Source organism: Uloborus diversus, chromosome 6, assembly GCF_026930045.1.
Source record: "Uloborus diversus isolate 005 chromosome 6, Udiv.v.3.1, whole genome shotgun sequence".
Taxonomy (NCBI): domain Eukaryota; kingdom Metazoa; phylum Arthropoda; class Arachnida; order Araneae; family Uloboridae; genus Uloborus; species Uloborus diversus.
In genome coordinates this window covers 91,549,860-91,569,685 of record NC_072736.1, presented here as the reverse complement: position 1 = coordinate 91,569,685, position 19,826 = coordinate 91,549,860, and the positions used below count along the sequence as shown (strand labels likewise).

Genomic DNA, 19,826 nt, shown 5'->3' with positions numbered 1-19,826 from the left:
CAGAGTAATGAGTATGAATTTTCCAAAAACACTAATCTTCATTTTTTTAAAAACGCAATTGAAATTTTTTCCAAAAGATTTTGTTAAATTAATAAATACAATTAAGCTTTTAATACTAAACATTTTTATTTCGACTTAAAACAATTAAAAAAATGGACACGGTGACTTTTTAAAAATTATTTATTAAATTCTTTGCTATATTTACAATGTGTACCATGTACCTATGCACAATTTCATAAATTTTACAAATGTTTTCATTTTAAATAAAATTGCACTCAAATTAGATTCACTAACATTTCTAACACCATTTATACAATAATTTACAATGGAAATTTCAAGCTGTAACATTTATACATACTATTCAGGGGGAGGTGTGTCTGGTAGAAGACTGGATAATTCTTCCATCAGATGACTCTGATTTCTCAGTAAAGATTGTAGGGCATTTATCACTTCTGCTGAAGTAATGCCTTTTTGGAGCCTAAGCTGCCCAAATGTTCTTAAGATTCTTACAAGATGTTGAGGCTGGTTGCTAAAGTGAATCTGAAAAAAATTAGTCAAGTTTTTTTGAAATTCTGTATAAGTTAATATACAACAAAATTAAATTTGTCAAAAGAAACAAGTTTTTAATAACATTTTGAAATCAATTCAAAAAATACAGCATCATTGATCAGAAAAATATCAACAGGTCTATTTAGAAAAAAAAAAGAAGTTACCTCAACTTTTCTTAAGAATTCTCGTACTTTGCGAAGCATGGTAAACTCTTTGTATTTTCCACAAACTTTAGCTTGCTCAGGACTCAAAAATGCAATAAAATCATCCGCCAGACCAGGATAGTTTTTCAGAATGTCTTGTAATTCAAAATACAACTATATTCAAACGAAAAAACTTTGTTCATTTATTTGTTTCATTAATGTTAGATTTCATGAATCATAAAGAAATAATTGAAGAACACATGCTAAATTGATTATGGAAGAATCATTAACCCCTTGAGGCATAGTGGCTTTGTTTGAGATTGTAATAACAATAACAATAAGGTGTGTCATAATTATATATTGTATGAATGGCAAGAGAGTTGTTGGCTGTGTAACCTTATTAATTTTTACATATTTGCCACCACAAAATAGTAAAGATCAAGGGGGGGGGGGAACCCTTACCTTCAGAAACAATTATCCCAGTTTCTCACAAAAAAAAAAGGTGTAAAATTAATGACATTTAGTCAACTTTGGTTAAAATGACATTGGAGGATTTGCAAAGTTTATGACAGTAAAATTGAACAGACGTAATAAATAACGTTAACTTTAGAGATTGCAATAAAATCAAAATCTTTCACTGACATAACTTAAGAAATTACAAATTGCTTCTCATAAAATTCATGAAGTATGTTTTTTATTCAGGATAGGATCATGTTATCACTTTTCATTTTGTACTCAGACAAATAAATAAAGTAAATATGCAACAGTATTTTTCTTTGTACAGCAGGATAAAGCACTAAAATAAGTCATTTTGATTTAAATGATATGTTTTTTTAGGAAAAAAAACTAGCTTTACTATACATATTCATTAACTGAAATCTATTTTTTCTTAAAATTAAGAAGTTATTACTATAATTTAATTACAGGCAGCATACACTTAACTAATAAAACATGTTACCTAATAAAAGTCATTGCAGAATGAAGTACAATTTTAAATATCCATCAGCAATGCAAGACATTGGTTTTGAAAGAGTTAATTTACAGACAAAGACATGCGTTTACTTATGTTAGCTAAAACAAGTGCACTTAGTGTTACTGATATGAGCAATTAAATTTATGATTTATCAGTATTAATGATTAACATTGATAAAAGTTTCCATATTTACTTAAAACACATTCAATCTTTCATGCAACTCCTAAGACAGATTATGCTTAACATATACAGTCTCTAGATTCATACTAATCCACAAAACATTTAGAAACAATAGAGCAAAGAATTATACTATACCTTAACAGGAGATTTTGCACTGTGTTGATACTTGCACAGAGCTTTTAAAAACATTTCACAAGTTTCCGGATCAGCTTTTAAAGCTTCAGTGACTCTTAAAAGATAAGAATTTGCAAAAAGAGCTTCTCTTTCTTCTCTCTGTAATAAATTAAAACTTCAGTGTTAAAACAATTAGTCAATTAATGTTTCTTATAGTCACGTTAACGTTACAACAATCACTTCTTATTAAAAAGTCTAGTAGCAGAGACACCAGCAAGTTGCGACATGCGTCGCAGATTCTTGAGAAAGCCTGTAGACTATTTTTTAGTTGAAGGAGGAAAAATTTAGAGGAAAAAATTAAGAGTAAAAATTTTTGAATTTCAGCGAATGAAGCCGTTGCACTGTATTCTCTGAGATATAACTCACAGGTACTATGTACTTGTAGTTTTGAAGTTTAGCATCTTATTTTCAAGCACTTCTTGGAGGCAATTTAGAGTTTATGGTTAATATGTGTCAGTGTATCCCACACATTACATTGCGTGGCAAAAAAAAAAAAAAAAAAGAAAAACATTCAAAATGCTTTTGATATAAATTATATCAGAAAGTAATTCTCACTGATTCTTACCTAAAATGAACCCCTAAATCCAAATATGACCACTGTTTTCTCCCTTTACATCCCCCTTTTTGGAAAAGAAGTGCTTCTTTCCCACTTTTTGGAAAAGCCCCACAATTTTTTTCAGTTTTTGACAGAAGCTATTATTTTTCTTTTTCTTCTTCTTCTTTTTTTTAAAGTAAAACTTTTTTTGGATATGGAGCTTAAAGGAGTGAGTCCTATACTCTGGCTTTATACCAAAAAATAACGGAAAAAATTGAAAACAAACCCCTAAAAAACAGATTGGTTTTGATGATTTAAAAAATATTTAAGGGGGAATACCCCCATGAATTTTCCTAACTTGCTTCAAATGTTTTTTTTTTAACTTAGCACCTCTTTAGTCTCACATAAGAGTGTCAATGGCTAATATAACACTCTATTTCCCTCCAAATAAAAATACTATGAAACTGTCGAAAACAGGAAAAAAAAAAAAAAAAAAAATGGGGGGGGGGGGGGGAGGGGGCACCATTTCCAAAAGGTGGGAGGTGTAGGTAGGAAACATTGATCATATTTAGATTCAGTGGGTCACTTTGCATGACAATTAGCAAGAATTATGTCCGAAGCATTTTGAAGGTATTTTTGAATTTTCAATCTCGGACACAGACTGATGGACAAAATTCTGCTACCGGGTAAATTAGTGTTATTAATAAGAAAAAATCAAATAAGTTGTAGATTGAAACATTTCATAGTTCTTAAACTGCAAAACACTTATTCATTACCGTAATACATGAAAGTTTTTCATTTGTTGCAGTGGCATGAGGCATATAAATGAGGTATTTAACAACTGCCTTTAAATTGTTGTGTATTTAGGCTTGTTTGTAAAAAGGTTTGACCAAAATCTTCCTCATGTTTTTTTTTGGGGGGGGGGGGATTTCTTTTGTGAAAGCATTGATTCATTTTGAAAAAAAAAAGGATGTATGAACTGAGACAAAATATAATTGAAATATTACCTCGTACACAATGAAAAAACATAATACATTGAAGAATTCAAAAAAAAAAAAAAAAAAAAACTTTACTATTCAATGTATTAATTCATAAAAGAAATTATCCTCTTAAGATGGCCCACATTTATGAGAAGTTGTGACTCAAATCAGTAAGTCATACATAAATTACATTAGTAATCACAAAAATATTATACTAATGATTTCTTTTTAAAAAACTTATTTTTTTAACATACCTTCAAAACCTTTAGCAACACCTCTTCGATCAAAATAAGTTTTTGATTTGTTGCAAAAGAGTAACTCAAGAACTTAAAAACATTGAAACAAACTGTTGCATGTCTTTTTTATTTTTATTTTTTGAACTAATGTCCCATTCCACATGATTATAGTATCAATGCACAGATAAATTTTAGAGCACAAATTTCATATTTTTTTTTATTTTAACATTTTTCTTCAATAACAAAATATGAATAATTAGTTTCATTAAAAAAAGAAAAAGAAAAATTGTTTTTAGCATATATATTGAAACAAATGTAAGTTTAAAAGAATCCTTTCCTCAAAATGTTAATAATTTAGCATTGTGTAAAAGTAACCTTGAGACAATGAAATAATCAATTACATAATTATTACTGCTCTATACCATTGCATTTAAATGTTTTCTACCTTGTAAATATATCTTATATTCAGCAGAGGTGCGCATCCTCCCTAAGAGCAATACCTCCCAACCAATACTATGGAGATCACTAAAGAATGAACCCTTACTAAAAAATGGAAATAGCATTCGTAAAAACACCACTCATAAAAATTTAAATTCTGCAATCTGCACCATGACCTACCTGGTGAGCACCCCTATATTCAGAGAACATTAAAAAGGGTTAAAAATTGAAGTACTTGGTAAGCAATGGGAAGGGGAAGGTATATCATTTTGGAGTCAAATTTGGTACATTGTAATGATGTGAGTAGTATTTCTCCATGCTCCAAATTGTATGCAACAAAACTGGCAGGTCAGAAAGATCAATAAAAGTAAAAAATAATTTGTTAATAGAGATCATTCCTAAGAAAGGCATAACGTTAAGAATTTACACACATACACAAGGATACATATTCATACAAGTTACATGTTAGTACTACCATATTTTCCTGCTTATTATCCGTGGATTATCTAAAAAGTGAAAAATTGATGAGGTGTGGATTATGTGCTGCGGCAGATTGTCTGCTCTTTTTCTTCCTCAACGCCAACGCATTAAACCTCAACTTTCAGCAGGATTCACCAATAGAAACCGTTTCCGTAGCCTGTATGGTTGTTTATTTTACATAGCTTGAATTTTCCTCTGATACAATTTAGGCTGTGTAAAATAAACAACCATGCAATCATAGTAAAAGCAGTCTCCATTAGCACCAGACTAGTCCATCTGCTCCTTTGTCTTGACTCTGCCTTTATGTAATTCACGTACTGTAATCACAATTTCAAGGAGAAATAATTACTGTTTAGATTAATTTTGATTATACTTTATTAAAACTTCACATGCTCTAATTTGGTTGCTAAAATTGTATGTTAAATCAAAATAATTTCTGTTTTTTGACATTGTATTATCCGTAGAGTATACAGCGGCGCGGAAAATACAATTTTTGCTTTTCTTATGTTGATTTTAGAATCTGCAGATTATATGCTGCCACGGATAATACGCACGAAAATATAGTACTTATTATCATACATTCCACAACATGAATCTCCAAAAGTTTATAAGAAAATATTTTCCAACTTACCTTAGGATCATTTTCAATTAAATTTGGTTGTAAAAGAGCTAACGAGGATTCCAAATCCCTCTGCAATCTGTTTCTCTTTTTACTTGTTGACTGTTGTTTTTTGCAGATTGTAGTACTAGCAGCCATTAAAGCGACTAAGTCTTGTTCATCATCGATGGCTTCTTCATCAACTTCATCACATATTTCAGCTTCAGCTTCATTTGATTTTGAAACTGAAGGAGCTAATGAAGCATTTAGTTCATTCACAGGAGCACGTAACTTTGTTTGTGTAGCTACTTTATTTGAAAATGATTTATTTACAGACGAACACACTAAATTTGGTTCTTTATTAGATTGTTGATTATTTACCTGCTTCATTTCTTTTTTAAAATTGGATGCAGTAGCTGTAGATGGAACAGACTTTAAGTCATGTGAAGGAAGCTCCTGTTTTATATCTACAGCAACTGGTTTAGGCTTAATTGGAAGAGGTTTGTTATTTGGTTTTTTGACAAAAGTTGTACACTTTCTTTTACAAGGGGAGGCAGAATTGAATGGCACCATGGAAACAGAGCGTCTTTGCTGTGAGTATTTCTTCAGAATAGGAGAAATCTGCTTTAAAGGAGAAAAGTGCAAACCACGAGGTAATATTGGACAATATTTTCTTTTACTAGGAGGTGGTGTATCAAAAGTTGGAGCATTAAGTGAATTCTTTTCTGCAGCTGGAGCTATTGGTGTCACTGTTGTGCAAAAAGGTTTCTGAAAATGTTTAAAAATTAATACACAGTAATAACATGTACATTTAAATGATTAATTTAAAATGATATAATCTTTTTCTTTCAAGAAATTACTTCAGTAAAGAAAAATGAATAAAGCGTATTTAAAATATATACATATACACTAAGCCAACAAAAATCATGGGATACCTACTAATATTGTGTCGGACCTCTTTTTGCTTGGTGAAATGCAACACCTTGACATCGCAAGGACTCAACAAGTTGTAAGTAGTTCCCTACAGAAATAAGGACCTATGCTGCTGGTATAGAAGTCCATATTTACAAAAATGTTGCTCTTGCAGGATTTTTTGCAAACTAATCACTTGATTATGTTCAATAAATAATTAATGAAATTCCTGTTGGGTGATTAAGGGACTAAATCAATTGCTGGAAGTCCAAATGTTTTTGTAGCATATTGGGATTGTTAGAGGACGGAGAACAGGGCACATCCCTAAAATTTCAGTGCTGGATTCACGATTTTTTGAACCGGGGTAAATGCTGCAGAAAAAAGTGTGACATCATTTATGGACATCTCCCAAAAGGGTTTCAGTCGAGGCGCCCCAGGTAATGCCAGAAAGCCTCTTTAACAAATTGAGTCTACTGTTACTCTTTTTAGTGATTTCTTCCCTGGGTTTTTTCCATAAAAAACACCAAGGTAACAACAAAAAGTGCTCACTTGATTTAATGTCAGATTATCCAGGGTGGCTACAGGAACTGTGTAAAACAGTTCCCAAAGTTTTCATTGATTTCCCTGATTAAGCTCCTCAAATTTCCCCGATTTGTGTTACCAATGATAATGGTTTCCTTTCTTTGCCCCAATAGAAAACCATTGTATATTAAATAAAATATAGTGTTTAAAACGCTTTAAACTGTTAATTTAAAATATATTTTGAAAAGATGCTCCTTTTTAGCCTACTTTCCCAGTAAAAGTCAGAGAAAGAAGAAAAAAGCATGAAAGAAGGCTTAATGCATCTTAAAAACATCCCGAAAAACAAAAAAAAGTCATAAATAAATAAAATAGTTAAATAAATATTGAAAAATTAAAAATTGGAAAGTAGGGTATTGAGATGGGGAAAAATGTCTGTCTGTCCCCCCCTAATAACTTTTGAATGAATAGTCCGATTCGAACAATTTTTTTTTGTTAGAAAGATCTCGGCGAGAACATCCCATTCCCATAATTCATTTTTTGATTTGAACAATTTTTCGTTCAATTTTGAACAGTTCAAAAAAACTTAACATTAGCGCCTACGGGGAAATTCAAATCAAAAATAAATCTTGAACTTAGAGGCGAAGTGGTTCCAAACAAACTTTATAGGGAAAAGCTTTTGATGAAAAACATGTATAGAAAATATCTTTTTGATTTGAACAAGTTTTCGTTCAATTTTGAACAGTTCAAATCTCTTAACATTAGTGCCTACGGCAGCGGTTCCCAACCTTTTTGATTGTTCGGCCCACCAGTTTTGTAGAAAACACGATTAAGGCCCACAAACTACTATACATTACTTGTACAGCCAAAATTTACTATCTGGAGGGTGCCTGTTCATAACTGCACTTAAGTGTGAATAATATACCGTATTAGGACTGAAAGTGCGTTAAAAACAAGAGTTCTGGAGATGTTAATCCCTTTTTCCCTTTATATTGCATTACATATATAAATACACTGTGCAAAAACAATTTTCAAAATATTTTTCAAGGAAGAAAATAACTTTATTGCATTCACTTAGCTGGCAGAGCTGTAAGGAAACTCAAAAACAAGTCCTCAAAGTTAAAGCTCCATGGGATTTTTGGCATTGTCTTTCCTCTACGATAGAGTTGATATCTGGATTGAAACTGAATGATTTTAGTCTCAAATAATTCGCAACATTCAATGCATTTCTATATTTTTTTTTTTAAACTGCAATGAAAAGTCTCATTCAAATAGGTACGTTGTCGAAAAACCCCTCAAGTGCCTCAATTCATTTTTGCCAGAGTTCAGCAAAAGAGGATCATTTTTAACTTGAAGCTTGAATCTAATACTAGCTTCTTTGGCAATTTTCATTAAAGAAGTTTCTGATTTATTAGGTTTCATCTTCAATTATAGGGGAAAGTTCCTAAGAAATATAAGAAATCTTAATCCTAAAGTTCCTTATTGGCGATGAGCCAGGAGAGTTTTTGAGTGATAGTATATTTAATAAGTGAATTTTCGCGAAAAACGGAAATTAAGACTACAAGTTTTATCTTGATTCAAATTCCCGACCAGTGTCCACGGCCCAGTAACATGCTGTTCGCAGCCCACTTGTGGGCCGCAGCCCATGGGTTAGGAACCGCTGGCCTACGGGGAAACTGAAAGTCAATGTAGATTCCGTACTTGAAGGCGGATTTACTTCAAACAAAATTTGTTGGAAATAGCTCTTGACGCCAAACTCCAGACATCGACTCCGAGAATTTAGGGGCACTTGACTCCGACTCCTGTGCTCGACAAATAATCGGACTTCGACTCCCCGACTTCGTAGCTTTGGCAAAAATTTATACACGGAGGACAAATGACTGACTCCGATTCTTAGATATTCGACTCCGAATCTTTTACCCCAAAATGAGATTGACTCCGACTCCGCAACTATGGTTTTGACTGTGAAATAATTATTATTGATTTGACTTGTTTTTATTCTTACGCTAAAGTTTTAATTTAGGCATTCAGTTTTCGGCGAATAAACTCGAAGACATTTATGCTTCTACATAAAGATATGCGAAGATGATTTTTTTTTTTTGACAATGAAAATTATTTCTTTAAGTTGACATTTTATTATTTTTTTCAATTTTTTAATTTTTTTATTCAATTTTTTAAGTGCATTAATTCATTTAAAAAATTGTTTTTGGCAACAGGGGAAAAGAAACGATTTTTTTTTTTTGATATGATGTATTTATTTTAATGAGCTTATTAATTTTAATTATTGTTTTTTCGTTTTGAAAGCTATTAAAGATTTTTTTAATGGAAAAAAGTGTATTAGCTGCTTTGTTTAAAAGTTGCTGCTATTTTATTTTTTCGTTTTTTTTTCGTTTTTTTTTTTTTTTTACGCATCTAATTTTTTTTTAGATAAGTGAGGAATATTTTATTCCTAGAAATCAGCTTAAAGTATTTTGAAAATATGTTTGAAAACATTTGCGATTTTAGCTATTTTTGAGAATATTGATCAGGTACTAGAAAGTAGTATGGGTATACGGGAAAGTAGGCTCGTCTAGTTCTAGACAGAACTTCTTGTTTTAGTAAAAATAGTACATTAAATTATCTACAGGAAATATTATAGGAAATTTAAAACAAATACTTTACTTCCAGTAACCAATTTGCATGAGAATTCTAAGAAATTATTAAAAAAACTCTTAAAGACATATCTAATCATGATAAAACTAAAAAGTTTATATAGCAATAATTTCGAACTAAATTTTCAAGCAGTATAATTATTGCTGTAAGAATAACAAGTAATAGTGAAAGTATAGAAGTAATGTAGCTTTATTACATAAATAATAGATATATTTATGTAAAACAAATTGAAATCTTTTAATCATATTGAGCTATTCTCTAAGCAAAAACTTTGGTTCTAATGAATGAATATAGCATTTTGACGTTTTTTCTTTTAATGAAAATATTTACTGATGTGAAAAAGGTAACTCAATTTCAAATGATTTCATTCTTTGTTCAAAAAGAATCTTAGATTACTTGGTAACAAACACCGAAATGCAAAAAACTGTCAATTAATTTCAAAACATATATGTATATAACTTGGTTTTAAAATATAAGAATTTTAAAGCCTGAAAAAAAAATCCTATGTATAATCTGAGCCGACAGCGAACAATACCATGGCAAAAAACAAAATCTTTCTTTTTGAATTGGGATTACAGTATACTAATTAGTAATTACTTTAAGACAATAAGTAAAAGCAAAGGAGCTAAGGCATTAAAGATGGCTTTCTCTTTGCCTGTAGGGTTGTTTATTTTACCTAGCAATGTAGCACGGAACGCATGAAAGGAAAACTCAAGCTACGTAATAAACAGCTTTACAGACACAGAAGCGATCTTTGGGGAAATTTCATCCTGTGGTTAATAAGTTAAAATTCAATACTTTGATGTTGAGGAAAAAAGATGCATAAATATACAGCAGTATATAACTGCACCTCATTAATTATATTTTTTTAACAGATAATTGCCGGAAAATGCATAGAGAATTAGGGTACTTAATTTTGCAAAGCAAAAAAAAATATTTTTTTTATTCATTTAATTAATTTTCCTTTGAATGCTTGTTATTTTTTTTGAAATTTCCTGATTAACAAAATTCTCTGACTTTTCTTGGATCTCCCTGATCTGTCCCCACCTTGTTATCGTAATTGACACTAGTAAGGAACTGTTTAGTTGACAAAGTGAACTGTTGACAAGCTTGTACACTCTTAAGATTTTCTTAGCACCAGTTTTTAAGGTACTTTTAAGTATCATTTATAGAATGATTAAGGTCTGAAAGATCATTTCCAGCGGCGTAAATAATTTTGTCATTATAAAAAGCTAGAAATTCGATGTTTGGAGTTTTGATAAATTAGAATAAAGTGAAATTTCCTTCACCCCCAAATTAAACAATAAAGAATTTAATTAAAATAATGATTACAATTAGAAAAAAAATGAAAATCCATGCTCCTCTGAGTAAAAAAGAATGTCATAACACAGGCACAAAAAAATCACATCCTTGCAATAAGGATAACAGTTTTTAAGAACACTCAGCAGAATCATACCAATTTAAACACAATTAAATTAATTTTATTTGAAAATATATATATTACTGTACCATCCATGCAGGTAGAATTTCAGGAGGCAAATCTTTTGGAGCCTTAACCTTCTCAGGATCAAACAATCTGATGATTCTTGGAAAAGTAGGAGCTACTTTGTAAACATGATAAAACTAGATGGGAAGAAATTAAAAGAGAAACATCAAAAAAGTAACAGAGGTTTGTGGCATGATTATCAAGCATAAACTACAATCTACTGATAAATCAAACATTGCTCATTTCATTTGTTTTCACTGAAATGGAAGATGGGGTCCATGTAACTCAGAATGTATGTTCTATTTTCATTGTAGGCATACTTGCCAACCTTTGAAGGAAAAAAACAGGAGATTCCTCTATAGGTACCTAGATAGGTGATTCACTAGCGACATATCTTCACAACAGAATAATTAAATTATGCTTTTAAATAACATGAATACTAAATTTAAAGTGAAATGGGGATTTTTTGCAGATGCAAGCTAATTGGTAGCAGCAAATATATATATATATATATATATAAATATATATATATATATATATATATATATATATATATATATATATATATATATATATGCTGCAAAGAAAAAACCAAATAACAAGGAGTGAATTTGCTTAAAGTTTTGTACATTTCCCATTCTCTACGAAAAAGTAGCTATGAAAAATTACTCAACTCCGGGAAAAATAAAATCAATATAAAATGAAAATAATATATCAAATAAGTAGGTACAGGGTAGCATATGTTGAAATAACTTCAAACTTTCAAAATCATTGAAATATTTTCAAGATGCAAAAGGATTGAAATCTGCTGCAATTTTCGGCAAAGCACGTGCTCCTTTGAGCATGCAATGTGGAAAGCTCCCAAAAAATTAATTTTTATTAAATGAGGTATTAATTGAAAAAAATTCTTATTCCCTGGCATTGGTAGACTAAAAAAGGGCGCCACCTATTGAGAAGAAAGTGAACTTTTTGATGATTGACTTCAAAAACTGCAAAAACGGGAGAAATCGTAAAAAATGGGAAATCGGGAGATGGAAGCAAAAAACAGGAGCCTCCCGTTAAAAACAATAGAGTTGGCAAGTATGTTGTAGCTTTATGATAAAACAATGTTAGATTTAACAATGCATCAACTGAGAACATGCATAACGCATAAATTGATTTCCTTTGATAAGCTATAAGATCGTAAAATTAATTTATTTATTGATTATCCCTTCAACTAAGTGTCAAAAAAAAATCTGACTAAAAATGACGCCTGATCTTTAATTGTTTTAGATTTTTCATACAAACCTTTGCAGAAATATGTAAATAACTAATACCTACCATCAAGTAACTCATCTATAGAAAAAATAATCATACACAACACTGCATGAACATTTAACACATCTGTTTTACTAGACATTTTAGAACAATAAAATATTTTATTTTTCCAATGTTGAGGTTAAAATTCTTTGAAAAACCAAAAACGATAAAATATCATTCTAAAAAGCAAAATATAAAACTCACCTTACAAATAAGAACTATTTTGTATAATAGATGTACAATACTATTCAGCATGTAATATCTGAGACTATAACCATACACTTAGGTTGGGAGTGATAATATACATCAGGGTTATTTTCATAATTGAAGACAAGGGCAAATCCAGGGGGGATTTGGGGATGAAACCCCATGAAACTCAGGATTGAGATCTAGGTGCAAATTTGAGTGCATTTATAGTACATAGAAATTAATATCTGGAAAGGTACCAGTAAATTAAAACTGGTCCACAAGAACGCTAGTTTTTGCCAAGCTCATATGCAACAAATTTTTCATAGCTTGTCAGCCAATGCCTTATAAGTGAATTTATTGTTGCCATATATTTTTTCAAATAAAATGATAATTTTTGTTTACTAACATTCATATTTTCCCCAAAACAAATTGTTTGAAATGAATGGTTCCATGAGAAATAATTGAGGTGTCACTGCAACAATAAATAAATGTATATGATATTTAGCTTTGAATGAACAGTTGAGGTGAATGTTGAATGAATTGAAAATACTTGTTTTAGAGTTCAAAAAATATTGAAAATATTTTAAACTTTAAACATGATGTTACAATACAACCATACTGCTGAAGCTTCCAAAATTATTGAATCAATCATGTAGATCAATTTTCAATAACAATCATAAGAAGAAAAAAATATATCATTGAAACTGACACAGACATGTGATGCAATACTAAGAGCTAATGTGAAAGACTTTCAGTTTGTTAAAATTTCTTTCTTGTTAAATGAAGACATCCAGTGAGGAAATAAAAGTTTAGGGGAAAAAATGATGCATTTTCAATCGAAAATTTAATACAAGTGTTGTTAAACGAAACTTTGATGACAGAAACATAATTCGGAAGTTTATATTTAGTTTACATTTCAATCACAATAATACACATAATGTTTGAGAAATAGAGGATGATGATTTTTGTAAAACATCTAGCACCTTATCACGTTACTTCCGGAAGCCTTTTTCTAAGTTTTTCTTCTTCAACATAAAACTACTATGTATTTGAAATAAACTGTTTTCCAAATGACAGCTCTCATTTTTTATTTAGTTATTGATAACAAGTATTTTACTTCTCATCCTTCGATTTTATTTGATAACCAATATTTTACTGCAACTGCTACTAAAATAATCATGTTAGATTTAAGATTCAAAAGAGTTGTATGATCCTTACACCCTGTGTAATGAAGAGTTGTAAAAGCAATAAATATTGTTTGAGAGTGCACATGAGGCTCAATAGGTTACTAACCTAAAGCACATATTCAACATTAAATTCTCCCAAAAGTAGGGGCTGTTAGTTTTAGGTACTTTAGTAGCTGAAGATGCCTCAGCAACGGGGCCCAAGGCAACATTGAAGCCAGTTTTATACACATGTTTTTCTAAGCTGGATAAAATGAAGAAGGCGGACTGTGATATAATCTAGCAAGAAAGCCGGTCAATAAATGTGAGGTCGATGACTTTCAAGAAGAAAATATTTCATCAAAATTTTGCGGGAGAGGAGTTTCCACTGATTGGGGGATATCTCACTAAATATCTCACAAAAATATAATGTGATTGTCACAGATTTGTAATGTGTACATATACAGCATGTATACAGAATCTTAAAAGAGAAATTTTGCAATTTTTTTGGAATCTAAAAATAGCTTTGTTGGCACTTAAAACAATCTTAATATTTGTAAATATCAGTTGTATACTTTTATGAGGAAAATATCTTAAAGCGTATGAAGCCTCACTTTCCTGTTTCCAACAACTAAAATGCAAAAAAAAAAAAAAAAAAATCATTTCCCACAAAATCTTAATTTAAAAAATAAGGAAAAACAACACCTATTTCAGTAACATTTATTTTTATTGAAATACTCTAAATCTTAAAATAAATAACAATGTAATTTAATTCTTAACACAGTGAAGAAACAATTTTACTTTGTTGACTGTTAGAGTGAGGAAAAAAGTTATATAGTATTACAAAGATTTGAGGAGGGTTTTTTTTCTCCTGTAACACTGGCAGACATTTTTCACAACCTATACAAAACTTTTGTTATTTTTTCCTTGCTTTCATGACCAATTCTTTTTGGGGCCTTTCAAGATCTGCCAGCACTACGATATACAGCAAAATATTTTCAGTGACGTAAAGATCTGTTCCAGGACATAGCAAAAGTTTCTACTGCTGAGGAAGAGAATTTTAAATTCAAACAAAAATTATTTTTACAAATCATTATGAACAAAAATACCTTAATTGGATTACTAAGTGACATTTTGTGGCATCTCGAATTTTTTATTCGAATTTTAATCTGCCTCTCAGTTTTAGCTGGCATCATAAGAGTCATAATATTATATACAGGGCATGATGTTGATGAAAATTGCTCTAACCCAAGTGCAATGAGACTGAAAAAGTTAAAAATTATTATTATTAAAATAAGTTTTAAAAAGACAGGAAAAAAATTTAGTATGCATTTCTTAACTACAATACATTTTAAGAAAACAATTAAAAGATGATTAAAGCATACAATTAAAAAAAAAAAAAACTGAAATACTAAACCTTATTCACATGAATCAAATGCTTGGAAAAACAAATACATATCGAGCACACTAAAAGCTATGTTCATGAGCAGACAAAAAAAAAAAAAAAATGTACAGCAAATAAACTGTAGTGAGAGTAGATGTTTGCTAAACTTCAAGATTTAATGACAGTTTGAATTCTGTACGAGTGTTACCAATGTATAGTACAGGGTTTCCCAAAGCAGATGCCACAAGGACAGGCAAGGGCTGCCACAAAAAGTCCATGGTATCAATGTATGATAGAGATAGACTAAGGCAGGGTTTCCAAAACTGTATAGCCAACGGAACCCTTTCATAGACCAATAATTAGTGAGAAGCCTTCCCCCCAAAGAGCTCGACGGCAGAAGGGGGCACCCCTAAATGATGTCACTCCCCTCCCCCAAACTTAAAAGAAATGTTGCGACTTTTTTTTAGGCAACTGGAACACTCTCTCTGAAATAAAGTGTTCCAAATGTGTTTCCAATGTGTACTGGGAATTTGCTGTGTTGTAGCTGCATCTTACAGCACTATTTCTAGAGATGTCAGGAAGAAGTGTTCAAAGGACAAGCCTATATTTTGAAGGATATAATTCTGGTTTTCAGAAAAAGAGCATTACTTGAATGTCACTTAATGTTTTTTAAATAAATTTCTCGAAGTTTGTGACTAACCTCTGCTAAGGCTTCGCGGACCCCCAAGGGGTCTGGGGACCATAGTTTGGGAAGCCCTGGACTAGGGTGTCCTGAGAAAAGTTATTATTCGTCAAAGAGAGCTGCAAATTGGAAAAGTTTGAGCATAGCCGGAAAGTGTGGCACAGTAGAGTGGGAGTGGGCCTTTTTTTTCTTTTTTTTTCTAATTTTGACCATGGGTAGGGCAGAAAAGTTGCCATTAATGGAGTAAGTGTGCATAAAAAATTTGAAATTTTTTAAACAATTTCTTGATTTGACGCAATTGCATTGAAGTTTTGACCAAATGCTGCTTTCTGATGCTTTTAGCAAAGTTAGCAAAAAAAAAGGTTTTTTCTTTTTTCAGTGATGGGTAGTGAAGAAAAGGTGTCATTGGTGGCACTAAATTCCCATAACAAATTTGATGTGTATGGTAAAATTCCTTCCTTTATCACAAATACGTAGAAGATTCAAGATTCGGCCATTTCCTGTTCTTTTGACGTTTTCAATAAATTTTGTCAAAAAAAAAAGATGTTTTTGCTGTATTTATCTGAAATAATTATGTTGTTTGTTATCTTATATCTTTAAACGAGCAATTCTTGTGGGTGTGTGAGTATGTATATATATATATATATATATTGTGATAATGCATATCACATTTTTTTACCAATTTATTTTTTTCCCATTTTTCTGTCATTTTAATCGTTTTTCCCTCATTTCGTAGTTTTTTTTTAATTTTCTTGTGCATTCCACGTTTTCCCTGCGTTCCTCTTTAAATTTTGCGCACTTTATAATATCAACTATGCAATTTATTCATTTTTCCAATCGTCTAGCTTTTTGTCAATTTTTCAGTCGTTGATCCGATTTTTTTCATCTTTTTGTCCGCCATTAAAATGGTGGTAGCGTCCTTTTCCTTCGTTGTTTGCTCGCCAAACGCGCTCATTGTAGTAACGCATAGTTCCCGCGCATCGCTGCGTACCCGGATCTGATCGCTCATTCGCTGATTTATTTTTTCCACTCCACTTCACTCTCCTTGCAGCTCCCAGTCCCCTCCGTCGTGCTTTTTGCGGCTCCCGGGTTTTCTTCTACGATGGCGATGCTGAAGCATCAGTGCCCGGCGTCCTTGGACGGCCGTGGTTTTCCGCCGCATGTATAAGACCTCAAAATGAGGTGAAACCTTTTATTTTTTATAACATAATTATTTAATCAAGAACGTTAAACTTCGTGGCAGATGATGATTGCATAGGTAGTGTATCACCTGTGTGTATGATGACTTCTGATGGAGGTACGCAGAATGAGCCGGAATCGAGCCCTTCATTAACGACCATATTTTGATGCTCAACATAGCTGTGAGCGGTGATGCGGAGCTGCATTTACCCCAATCAAATTTTAATTGTATGATGATTTCAACACCGCCACCATGGAGATTAACAACTGATGCGCCATTTTTCGGCGTGGCTTGGCCTGCAACTGACATCGTTGATATCTGCTTCATCCCTGAATACACCCCACCATCTTCAAAATGAACTGCCCATTCTGCGCCCATTTTAATTTGAATGTTTTACAAACCATGCGAATGAACTCTCCGTTTTCCGATTTTTAACAAACTTTGCAAACTCCAGCTCGACGTTTTTTTTCTTCTTTTTGAACTTTTAAGTATGTCACCCGTGGATTTGTGTTTTTTTTATTAAGTGTTTGAATATTTTTTTTCCTGGTGATCACCATACAAAAGTCCTGTCATATCTGGTCTGCTTCGAAATTTAGCTTGAAATAAAGAATGTACGGTAATTGATATGTTTCATTCCTATCGTCCACATACATTCAACATGGGGTAAGTCTTTTAAATTTTTTGTTCTTTGGGCATTCAAGGCAGTTGTTGATCTGAGGTTATGTGCGGCTGCGATGCTTCCGCTTTCACGACCAAAATTGTTATCTTTTTGTGTTTCTGAATAACTCTTCAAAATTGAACGTGACGCATCATGACATATATATATATAAATTAGTGTCTCAGAAATGGCTCTAGCGATTAGGATGAAATTTTGGATTTAATTGTAGTTTTGTATTCTAAGTTCATCTACATCAGTGTTCTTTGTGTAAAAATGGGATTTTTACAAAAAAAAAAAAATTGTTTAAAGTAAAGTCTGCTTAAGTTTTGTCTAGAAAAAAAAACTATGAATTGACACATAAGGTAGAAGATTTGAAACCATAACAATGAAAATTAGTCTGGTCTCGTTTTAAAATTTCAAACTCGCTTAGCGTTACCAGGCTTGGCTGATCTTTGCCACTTTGGCTAAGTTATCGCAACACTGTATGGAAGGAAGTATTAGGTTAAGAACCGATTTCACCATAGTAAAATTGGCTCCAAGTTCAAAATCTTATAATTAACGACAAGAAAAGTGTATAGTTGAAGCGAAAATGCAACGCATAGTTTAAAACAAAATGTTGATTTAATTGCATTCAGAATCTGCTTTATTTGGTACTTTAGTGTTACAAGCAGATCGCGGCGTGTTTTCAATCCTAGCAATTTTTTTCGTATTTATTGTCACCATGTTTGGTCTAAGAAACTACTTTTTTGGCGATAGCGTACGTTAAATATTTATATGAAACCAACTCAGAGTTTCCTTAGGTGGATGTCTGTGTGTGTGGGGGGGGGGGGGGGAGGCCTGTATTCAATGGCCTCCACGTGGCTTCTAATAGCTGAAATGATTATAATGCTGATGAAGTGTTTATATGTATGCCTCTTATCTCTCAATTCTTGAAAGCAGATCCAACTATTGGTGAGAACATTAATATTCATTAACGTTTTGCTTTTTAAGGGGTTACAGTACCTCAAAAATGATCAAACCATCAAAAAAAATTTATTGCTTATTTCAAAACTAAACACTAGTCCAAACACAGGGGAAAAGTTTCATTGCTTTAGTTCAAATATTTAAAAAGTTATGAGTGGTTTTAGGTCATGCTCGCTATGTGTTCTTATGCAAAAGAAAAAATTTAAATTGATTTTTCTCAATGATTGTTTTTTTGTGCTTTCATGTCATAAGAATCCCTAAGGATATTTTCTATTTAAGATACAGCTTTAAAGTAATACTTTTTGCATTAAGGATAACATATTTAACAAAACTGTGCATTGGATAAGCATTTTATAAATTACTCAAATGCTTGGAGCATGTTATATCTTTAAAAACCATATTTTTTTGAAAAAAATTACGATTTTTTACATAATTAATCACAGAAAACCTTTACTAATAATAAAGCTGAAAGTCTCAGTCCGGATCACTGTCTGTTAGAATTTCTGTGACGCGCATAGCGTCTACACCGTTCGGCTGATTTTCATGAAAATTGGCAAAGTTAGTTTGTAGCATGGGGGTGTGCACCTCAAAGCGATTTTCCAAAAATTCGATATGGTTCTTTTTCTATTCATATTTTAAGAACAAAATTATCATAAGATAGACGAGTAAATTATGAAACTATCATAACGTGGAACCGTAACATGGCCACAAGGCAATTGGCGAGATACGAAATTATCATAACGTGGAACCGCAACATGGATACAAGTCGATTGGCGAGAAAATTCACCATACATTATTTGTAAATATACAGGCGAACCAAAAGACCTTTTAAATTTTCTATTATGCGCAAAGCCGTGCGGGTACCACTAGTTTTCTAATAAACACAAAAGCAAATGAATGCAGATTTTTATAGATGATGATTGTGATAATTTAGCAAAAAGCTTTTTTTTTTATATTACTTTGAAAACAAAAAAGCCTTAGGGATTTAAAAAAATTTTCTAAATTTTTTGAATCTTTAAAAAAAAATAGGTATTATTTTTAAATTTTTAAAATAAATTATTGATTACAAAATAAGTAAGCATGTTATGGTTTCCACAAAAAATAGAATTTACTTAAATTCAAAAAAAATGTTTGAAAGGTATTGTGACCCCTTAAGTACATAAAAGTACTTTGAACCTTAGAAAAATATGATTTTACGAGGAGAAAAAATTCTTTTAAAGCCGAGCGATGCTCGATCCTCCAGGTAATAGCTTTTTAAGTATGAAATGGAAGATGTCAGGGAAAGGACATATGCTTACTTTTCTGATTTCTAACATTTAGAAATAACTGACATTTTGAATTATATATATTTTAAAAAAACATTAATTTTAAATTTGACTAGCTCCCCCTCCCCTTCTGTCCTCCCACTTTCCAAATTTTTATTTTAAATACAAAACATGAAAACACACATGAA

At 31.5% G+C, this 19,826-nt stretch overlaps 1 protein-coding gene across 1 annotated transcript in view; it reads right to left on the bottom strand.

Moving 5' to 3' along the window:
- Positions 1-200: 200 nt before the first annotated feature.
- The window catches only part of LOC129224425 (GON-4-like protein), an 81,399-nt gene continuing 61,773 nt past the window's right edge, over positions 201-19,826 (bottom strand). Inside the window, exons 12-17 of the mRNA XM_054858874.1 lie at positions 14,616-14,769; positions 10,879-10,992; positions 5,320-6,054; positions 1,981-2,118; positions 714-866; positions 201-540 (exon numbers count right to left, since the gene is read on the bottom strand). Coding sequence (XP_054714849.1) covers positions 358-540; positions 714-866; positions 1,981-2,118; positions 5,320-6,054; positions 10,879-10,992; positions 14,616-14,769 — 1,477 coding nt within the window. The 3' untranslated portion in view covers positions 201-357. The remainder of the gene's footprint in view (positions 541-713; positions 867-1,980; positions 2,119-5,319; positions 6,055-10,878; positions 10,993-14,615; positions 14,770-19,826) is intronic.